General features: G+C 40.5%; 1 protein-coding gene across 1 annotated transcript; it reads left to right on the plus strand.

Annotated features, from left to right (window-relative positions):
• Positions 1–4,068: 4,068 nt before the first annotated feature.
• On the plus strand, positions 4,069–7,847 carry UTS2 (urotensin 2; the record flags this gene model as incomplete). Its single annotated transcript, XM_082776826.1, has 4 exons — positions 4,069–4,171; positions 6,303–6,404; positions 6,960–7,003; positions 7,731–7,847. 4 exons carry the CDS (start codon positions 4,069–4,071, stop codon positions 7,845–7,847), a joined length of 366 nt encoding a protein of 121 aa, XP_082632952.1.
• Positions 7,848–10,587: the final 2,740 nt, after the last annotated feature.

The raw sequence follows: 10,587 nt of genomic DNA on the forward strand, positions 1-10,587 counted from the left end.
TAAAAACAGGAAGAATGTGTGCAACAAATGAGAAAATCTGAATAGAAAAATAAAAAAAGCAGAAAGACACCTCTGACAAAATTGCTTTTGTTCCATCCTAACCCATCCTTCACTGTAAATTCCAGGCTTTATCCTCTTGCTCCTAAATTAATGAACCAGGGCACTATATTCAAAGGCAGCAAAATCTTAATAAGTCTCTAATAAATTGTTTTGTAATAAGAAACCAACAAGGTATATCATCATACAATTAACTAAGCATGAATGTCCCAAGTGGGGAAGTGTAGAAGACAACTCTTATGCTTCACCATCTCTTGTAATTTATTGCTTTAAGCTAGAAAGAATGCAAAAGAACAGCCTGACCTGCCCACCTCACCACCCAAACTATGAAGAATCATTAGGTTATTGCTGCTTCTCACAGAAGCCAGGGAGAGTTTAGGATCTCAAGATCAGAACTGCAGGGATGCAAAGATGAGAATAAACCTGTAGTACTCAGAGGTAGAGAGAAACAGAAAATGACACTAAGCTCCGTAGTTCAATTTGCTGAGGATGTAATTTTCTCAGCAAGCTAGAATACAAGGCCAGGGGAGCAAGGGAGAGCTATCATAGAATATCCCAAGTCAGAAGGAACCTGCAAGGATCGTCAAGGACAACTCCCAGCTCCATACAGGGCAACCTAATTGTTAAACTCTATGTCTGAGAGGATTGTTCAAATGCTTCTACACTTCCAGTGTAGATTTAACACCAGCAGCAAAAAAATAAGAAATACATTGGATGGAGACTTCCTCCAGAATAAAAATCTCTAACCTTATTTAGTCTGTTTTCACATTCATAAATAAATAAATAAATAATCTTTAGCTGAGAAAGGTATATGTAATACAAGAAGAGAAGGAAAACAAGCTTTTTCAGAAGAGAAAACGAACAGAAGAAAAACAAAACAAAACAACAACAACAAAAAACCCCACATCACTCCACTGCTACTTTTCCTCAAATTATTTGTATTAGAGACCTAAATGTTAAGTCTACGCCCCACCGTTAGACTCAATGCCGGGTTCTGCTCTTGAGGCACTCTAGGTTTGTTCAGAAGGTTTCTCAGCGCCACCTTCCGGGGAAGCAATTTCATTATCAATTCCCTTAAATCGACCAAAGGACAAAACCAGCATGAGCAGAGAGAGAATGTTTTTCTATGAAGAATAGCCTGAAAGAACTAGGTACATGTTACTAGTCAGGGCACGCTGGCTACCTGTTAAAGAATACAGCCACCCAAAAGTTAATTTAACCCAATTCAGAAAAAAATGAATCTTTTCTGAATTGGGGCCCAAAGAGTTGTGGTGAATTGAGTCAAATCCAGTTGGAAGCCAGTCACTAGTGGCGTCCCCCAGGGCTCAGTACTGGGGCCAGTCCTCTTTAATATCTTTATCGATGATCTGGATGAGGGGATCGAGTGCGCCCTCAGTAAGTTTGCAGATGACACCAAGTTAGGTGCGTGTGTCGATCTGCTTGAGGGTAGGAAGGCTCTGCAGGAGGGTCTGGATAGGCTGCACCGATGGGCTGAGGTCAACTGCATGAAGTTCAACAAGGCCAAGTGCCGGGTCCTGCACCTGGGGCACAACAACCCCAAGCAGCGCTACAGGCTGGGAGATGAGAAAATCAATTCTCAAATTTTCAAAATGCAATTCACGTTTACTTCCCTCACCCATGTATTCCCGGTTTTGTACCTTTGTTTAGGATGAGCTGTTTCTTTGCTTTGTATAATGACGTGTGCACTGTCACCTCAGGAAAATGCCTTTGACATTTTGGTGGAAGAAAGAGTGTTTAAGTGACAACTTCAAATCTGAGTAAAGGCAATAATCTGTGGGCAAGTTGCCTGACTTCTACATGACGCACTTCATGATTGCTCTAAGAGGCTGAGTCTTCCTCGTCAGAAGACAAAGGACGTAAGGTTGCTCGTGAAGAGTGCTTCATTAGCTTTCCTTGGAGGATGCTCAGAGTGAATATTGATAATGCCATTGTCATTGATAGTTCACTGAAGGAGAAGCATTTGTACAGAGCATCCAGCACCAACAGTGAGATCATGCATCAAATCAGACCTAATAACTGTCCGCAGTTTTGGAACGAAATGTTGCATGACTCAGATGAGGAGAGAGAATTCCTCTCTACCTACTTATTTATCTTGTAGGGAAGCACAGGAAAAGAGGCACATGAAATGTATTAGCTTAATTCTGTAGGAAAATTATTTTGTCACATCCGCTCACTTCAGTGAAGTCCAGAGAAACAGGTTTTATAGTTCAGACACCAGCAGCATGAGTTCTGTAAGTCAATACTGGACCTCTCCATACACACAGGATAACAGAAGAACTTATACAGAAATGAGGTTTGTTTGAAGGTCCTCTGTCACCTCTTCCACCCTGTCTCTGGACTCAAAGCAGAGCATTTAAACTTACATGGAGATTCTCAGGACCTTGTCTAACTGAGTTTTGAAGTTCTGTTCCATTTCATGCTTAGAGCTGGTCAAACCTGACTGGACACACTCCTGGGCAACCTGCTCTGACTTAGCATACTTCAAGCGGGATGATTAGTCTAGATGAACTGCAGAGGTGCCTTCCAGCAGCAATCATTCTGTCATTCACAGAGTCTACAGCTTTTCTGGACAACCTGTTAACCATGCACATGTAAAGCATGCTTTCTTTGAATTAAATCTGCAGCAGAAATCCAGCTATTCTAATGTAACAGATATTGATAATTTTAAGATAGTTCTAGGAGCCACAGAATTCATGACATAAAATTTTAATCTTCAACAGGAAATGTTAACAAAGAAAGAAGGAAGCAGGTAACTTGTGGAACTTACAGTTATCACAATTAAAAATATCAAAACAATAGTGACATTAGTTAGATTTCATAGTATTTTGAAACAGATTTGAAAGCACAAATATTTGATTAGAGATGCAGAAAAGAAAATTATGGAACCTCTGTTACTAATCTTAACACACATCAGCTTTTCCCAACTTAAGAAAATTCAAATAAAATTCTTAATTTTTATTTTTTTAAAGTTTCTAGATTGTTAGATATGGTGCTTTGTAGAGAATGAAGATAAATTGTGTGAGTTCTTAGATATAAAAATGAAATTGTAAGTAGAGAAGACGAAATGTATCAGATAGATGGAAACAAGCTAAAGTTGTAAGATTAATACACTAAGCATTGGCTAGTATACAGAATAAAGTAGTTACTTGGAAGTAAAGAAAACAGAAGATAAAGTGAAATGGAAAAGGGACACCCAGTCCAGCGAGGCACCTGCATTCAATACCAGCCAAAGTAGTCTACATGCATTCAAGCAAGTCTCCATGTGGAAGCTCCACTTTCTCTGTCAAGATGATTCTCTAAGGCAACGTTGATCTTCTCAAATAAGTAGATGTGAAATACTACAAGGAAAATCAAACAAACAAACAAAAGAAGCATCAACCAACCAAACAACCCACTACACTAACATTTTAATGTAAATTAGCTAGGTATTTTAGCTTTCCTTTTTTGCTTCTTCTGGCACAAGAATGCCAAACATAACACATCCATCCATTTCACAAAAGAAAAAAAAAAAGAAGTATATTTCATATCAGATGCTTTGCGTCAAGCTTGCTAGGGCTCATAAATCAGCTGTCTTATAGCCCTGGTCATTTCAACCAACGTCTGACCCTTTTGTTAACTCATGATTTATAACTGGAAGTTACTTTTCTTTATGCCAGATATATAAACTTTACTGTGCTTGGTTTGATATAATATCCATTTTGTACACCAAGCTGTAAGACAGTAAATTTATTGTCCGTGAACTGTTACCTTGAAAAATTACATCAATGCAAAGTGGTTTCCATTTAGAATCAATGGGCAATAAATTCATTGGATTTTTTTTTATTATTTTTTTTTTGGCGGGGGGGTGGGGGGGAGTGGAGGAGGCATGATGATATTTATGAGGTCATGAGCAGCTATATAACGAGTAAAACTGGGAGCAGAGGCAACAGTGAGACAGGAGTTCATAGTTTCAGGGGTCGACAAAGACAAAATATATTCAACACAGCAACAATGCACAAGCTGGTATTCTGCTGTCTCATCATCATCAGCTTCTCCTGTCCTCTCTTTTCTCTTCCCACCATCAACACCAGTGAGATGTCTCATCAACTCTCAGGTAAGATTCTTTTGATTTTAGTGGTCATAAAACAGTGGATGGAGCATTGCAACCAGAGGAGAAGCATGTATGCCTTCAGAGGGGACCTTTATCTGTGCTGATCAGCTGGAGAAAAAGCAGGAATGACTTCAGAACACTGGCAGCACAAGTAAATCATTGGTGGGTGCTACTGTTGTAAAATGGGGAGGTTGGGTGCCCTATAAATTTTTTCCTGCTGCTTTGAGATCCAAGGGATGATCTGTTTGCTGAATGTGAGTTGACAGATACAGCACCTATCTCTGAAGCAGCTTAAGTAGGCATTAGGTAATTTAAAGAAACTTGTCTCTCCACTTGCCACACTTTAAAATGAGCTGTGCTTAACTAAAGTTATGGTTAACTGAAGTTATATTTTAAAAGGGGGTAGCCTACTACAGTCCTATATAGATCAAGAACAGGCAAGCCTGCTTTATGCTACAAAAATAGCAATGTATTTACTTGCACTAATGCAGACTCCATCCAGCCCAGTGAAAGAATTAAACTTTGCCGTTCACAAATTTTGAAGTCATACTGTAGGTCAACACTAAGATGTATCATTAAATTGCACACAGAGTCTGGAGGGTTACTATCATCAGACCCAAGCAGTGCTGGACGACTTTGTGAAATGAGCTTGGTAAGAACAGGCAAATCAAAAACTAAATTCTTTCACAAAGCCAACTACGAAAAAGCAGCCATTGTAGAACCGCTTTGCAGGTGAAATAGTGGTTGTGTTGTTTTATTGTAGAATGGTTTGGGTTGGAAAGGACCTTAAAGATACATTTATAGGTTTGCTTTGTAAATCTTGGACTCATTGGGCTTATTTAATCTTACTTGCAAATACAAAAAATTGCTAGGCTTGGTAAGACAGAAATAGAACTCTATATTGAAGAGAGTTCTTTTTTTTTTAATTTGTTTTTAAATCTCAAAGGAAAGTTGCTTGCCAACACTGCTCTGAATTAAAAAACAATATGGGGCTTGAGATATGAATTGGCTCAACATAGAACAGGGAATTTATAGTATTCATATTCAGTCTTAAACTGAAATCCCCACTGTGCTTCACAGCTCTCCTTTTGTACATTTGACAAACTAACAACTTGGATGTCTAAGGTCTGCAAATATCTTCATAACAAGCTTTTGAACTGTTGGGGGGGGGGGTTATTTGCAACAGTTTGTTTTCTTGTATATTTCCTAGTGAGAAGTCTCACCCATCTGTGTGGGTAAAAGCAACTAAAACTCCATAGTACAATCCAAAGTGTAACTAAAAATATATATATTAATAAACTCAATTAGAGTTTTGCAATACCTCCCTCTCATTGTCCACTATTTTGAATGTCTGCTATTCATTAGCAGAGATTAAATTTACTGTTCGGATTACAAAAACCTTATGTTATCTCAAGTATAACACCACTAAGAGCTCCAGTTTGCAACCCACTTTGGGGAAACAGGCTGGTTAAAGAATTATAAATTCTCTATGCACATACAAACCAATTCCATCAGGTATATTACTCTTCATGAACCAACAGGTTGGTGATCTGTAGTGGTACGCACTTTGATTGAGAAAAATGGTAGAAATGTACCAAGAACTATTATCCCTGCCCTTCTCCCCATTTTATTGCATTTAATAGTTGGGAAATAGAGCAGGTTAATAAGACTTGAAGGGGAAATGTTATCCTTATTCATAGATAAACTCTACCACAGGGACTAGTTGATACAGAAATGGATTGAAAAGAAAAAAAAAAAAAAAAAAGATAAACCATACAAATCTGGGGTACCTATAGCTGGTACCAGAAGGATTACTTTGTTATTTCTCCAAGCAATGTGAGAGGCTGCTGTTAGTTTAAATAAAAATAAATACATAAATAAATAAATCTTAAAGAAAGATCTACCAGAGAAATGTCACTCTGAGATTAACATCAGGTGAGTTTTGTCAAAGCTCTGAAAGGAAGAACTATTCCCTATTGCAGTCATTAAATGAGGATGCATAATTCAAAATTTCAAGATAATTTGTTGGTGGAGCCAACATATCTGATCAGAAATCATCTGACACTGAATGAAACAGGGATTCAAAGCAAAATACCCTTACCATATGCCTGTCTCTGTCATCTTCTACTTGCAGCAGATGAAGATTCAAGATTAAACCTGGAGCGGCTGGGCAGCACTTCCCTGCTTCAGTTTCTGCAGGATCTCTTGAGTACACTGACTGAAGACAATAAAGCAGGTGAAGCTTTACCACTGCAATTTATGGCAGAGTGCCAATAGTTTGCGTGTGCCAGTAGTGCCAATAGGATGCAAGCATTCACATATATTGCATCCTAGCTCCCAGGCAATTAATGGAAGTACTTCATTATGCATAAGCAACAGTCCCCTGTCGTTTAGTTAACTGAGACATTGGGGAAACCTGCTGAGCAGCCATGTTTGCAGCTTAGTAGTAGCTGGAAAAGCTTTCAAATTAGTTTAGCAAAACCACCATATAGTAAAATCAGAGCAACGCTTGCAGAAAGTGCAGAATTAATACTCATAGAATGTTTGGGGGTCCACAGATACAAGAAAGGCCTGCTGAAAAACATATTGCAGCTAGTACCTCAGATCCGGCAGGAATGATGGGCCACAGCAAGAACTGGTCGTGCTACAACAAAAGGGTTTCCTTTCTGGTACTCTGAACATTCCAGTTCAAGCCTTCTGTCAGTTGTAGCATTATGGCACACATGAATGAATTGTGTATGTTCATTATTTCTAAATGACAAAACTTTTCATTTTGTCTCCCCTCTACCAGATCTTAGCTCCAACAGCTATAACACAAGGGAAAATGTAAAAGAGGTAAGTAAATGACCATCTTCCACTAATGCAAGAAATTAAGACCCCATATTTTAAACTACACAGAGTTGTTATGAAGACATCATTTAAGATCCACAGACTTAATAAACAGCACAGACTAAAGTATGCCACAAAATTCTTGAAGCTAAAATCACTTGGCAGTTAGGTTTGCAGTGGGAAAAAATAAAAGAACAATGAAAACAAATTACATAAGAACAACAACAAAAAAAGTAATCTAGAGCATTTCATTCTAAAAAGAAAAAAAAAAATCCTACAAAACCAAAACACTTCCCCCCCCCCCAAAAAATAAATAAATAAATAAATAAATAAATAAATAAGGCTTTGTCAATAAAGGCCAAAAGGGCGATTTCCAGCTTCAGCAGGCCTACTTAGTACACCAACCAGTATAAGGCTGCCTCTCACTTCTCACCCACTACAATATAGGCTACACAGTACATTCAGATTTGTTATAAGCCATTAGGTAATTTGAGAACATCATTACTGTTTGCTTGCCTGCCGGCAAATATGGGCAGAAGACATAGACATAAAGGCATAAAGGCAGAAGACGTGGACTATATTTAGTACATCATCTAAAATCTGAGGTGTACACTGGGCAGCCTCTCCTTTCCCCCAGTCAGAACACAGTGTGAGGTGATCAGATGGGGGCAGTGAAGAGCGTGCTTTCTCTCTGTTTACCACCCACTAGTAACCTAATGCTGTTTGACTTCAGATTTTCTACGGAAATCACCCACGAATTGCTTTGCTGGGCCGCCTGTTGACCAAGGACAGGAAACAGTACAAGAAACGTGGGAACCTTTCTGAATGCTTCTGGAAATATTGTGTGTAAAGAGGAAAACAAACTCTCTGAGTTTGGCTACGTAATTTATACATATGTCTGAAAACATGTATATAGATTTGCTTGATTTACAGTGAGAATGGAGGAAATTGAAGACAGCTCCTAACTTTAAACTCTACGCTACTTGGAAATTAATAAATTCTTGATGTTTTGCAAATATTCTGTGAGCAGCATAGTATTTTCTTAGAGTTCAGCACAATGGGATGAAAATAATGGTACAAAGCGACAAATATGCAACCCAAGAACTTAGGCAGGGGGAGCATGACTGTCTATGGTGGCAAACTAACCCAAAGGGTGATGCCTCAACAAGTGGCCTCAACCATGTCTAAATCCAGAGGCACGAGGACTTTTTCTTTGCCGCCTCATCACTTGGTATAATTTGATGTGTCCTGAAGGAACGGCTCTGTTGCATTTCATGATAATACTTGCCCACTGAAGAATGGCAGCTTAATAGCACCCAGTCCCCTCCTGACACCCCCAAGGCACCACAAAAACAGTAGGCATGTATCAGGATCAAGCATCTGCTTCTACTATTTCTGAAGAGACCACTCCTAAATGAAGTCCAACCTGGTCTATTTGCCACACCTTGACTAGTCGCAGCTGCCTAGCACAACAGAATTGCCAGTGTATAGCACAAGCTTTAAGAATTGCAGCTGATCATCATGAAGTATAGCATGGAGGGTCAACATTAGAGTTGACAATGTCAAGGCTTTCAACCCAGATTGTGGATAGTCAGTGGAGAAGGGCAGGGATGAGATGACTTAACAGCAGAATTCCAGTACTTAAAGCAGGGAATATTACAGAAGTGCATAGCAAAGAAAAAAAAAAAAAAAAAAAAAAAAACAACAGGAGGTGTCTCTTCTGAACTGAATGATTCTATGACTCTGTAACTTGCACTCACGTGGCCGTATACACAGATGTGTGAAGGTCATATATGGACACAGCTCACAGGTATTATTAGGACAAGCCACCTCCTGCTCAAGTACTCAAGGGCAATGAAATTTGCTCCTGAGCCACCACACAATAATGTTACTGTTACCTTGGCATCTAAAGCATATGAGAAGGAAGAGATGCTCTTCAAATTGCTTGGGCCCAAGCGCTTTTAAAAACTTCTGGAAAAGAGCTCTAGTCTGGCTTTCATCTTAGCGGAGACTGAAGGGAGACCTCAATGCAGCCTATGGCTTCCTCAAAGAGGGAGCAGAAGGGAGGCTCAGGAGGGGAGATCTACCCCCTCACAAAGGTGGATCTCTTGTCTCTGGTGATGACTGTCACAAATTGTTGATGTTTTCTAACCTGTTGGGCATTTGGTATGTCATTAGAACTTGCTCCGGTGTGTGATCCATCATCACCCAGGCTGACTCACATTTGGATTTATGAGGTGTCTCTTTTCCTTTTGCTTCTCAATTCTTCTCTTCTTTGAAAGTTTTGGAAGAATCATTACTGGCAAAATACTTGCTGCTTTTCCCACTACCTGCTGAGAATTACCTTGAAAAAAATGAACTCAGATGTGTCACAAATCCTAATAATTCATCACAAGTAGTAAAGTTTGCTGGTGTTTTCTTTTGAGCTTTTTCTATAATGCTAACACAGGTCCTCTCAGATGACTGCACTGGCAAGCAATTACTATTTACCAAGAATTCAAAGATAAAGCCTATTCTATTACACTGATTAGTATCTCCAAAGATTTACTCACTCTTCTCAAAATTAATTGGCTCAACTTCCCCTTTTCTGTTTCAATATAACCCTTTCTCCTTTTCAGTGTCCAGTGTCAGATCTTCTGCCTGTAGTGGGAGGCAGGCAGCAATGCGGCCTGGGCATAGGCCTGAAGGGTGCTGGCAGGAGCGTTTCCATCGCACCAGGGCCCACTGCACAGCCCCATGGAGTCAGTATCAGGCCTCCAGCAAGGCACACAAAGGAGTTGTGGGTGGGATAAAGGAACCATTCAGTGACAAGACAGCTTGGCAGCGTGCGCAAATGCCTGCTCATCTTCTGAGACGCTGCGTTATTAATATTTTATATGTATCTGCACCTTCTTCCATAAAAACACTGGCTGTGCTCCCGATTTCTCAGTGTTATACCATGCAGAGGAAGCACGTTTGCTGCTCAGTCTCTCTGGAAATCAATATTAGTGTGGTGTAGACACTCGCAAAGACCCCGAGCCCCTTAACAAACAAGCACTCTCCACGGAGCAGCTCTGGCAAGGCGGCCGCTGCCCATCGCTGCGCAAGCACTTTTCCTTCCTCCTTTCCACTGCACGGTGCATTGAGCAGCTGTGACATCCAGCGGCCAAACACAATACGGTGGGGTTTGGTGCAGAACCTCTCCTGCATAGCAAGAAAAACAGAGCCCCTTCACGTCTTCAAAGGGCTGTGCAAACATTAATCGTTAACCCTGCACGGCTCAGTGGGGCAGACGAACGTGGTGATGCTAACAGCACAAGCGAGAAGGGGAAACATCACTCTCTCCATAAGCAATAATGAAGCATGGAAATCAGCTGGCCAGCTCTGCAGGGAGGGAATGAGCCCACCCTAAGGCCAGAGTGCAGGACCCTCAGCACCAGCTGTGGTGGGGCCATCAGGAAGCTGCAGCTCATTCGGCCTCTGATGGTGAGGCCACAGCTGAGGGCTGTGCTTGTCTTCCCTGGGGTGGGATGGCTGTGGTCAGGGGCTGGGGAGCTGTATGGGAGAGCACAGCAGTACCAGAGGTGGTCTGGGGATGTTTCATCAGAGCC

This window comes from Aythya marila (assembly GCF_965140915.1).
Source record: "Aythya marila genome assembly, chromosome: 21".
Taxonomy (NCBI): Eukaryota; Metazoa; Chordata; class Aves; order Anseriformes; family Anatidae; genus Aythya; species Aythya marila.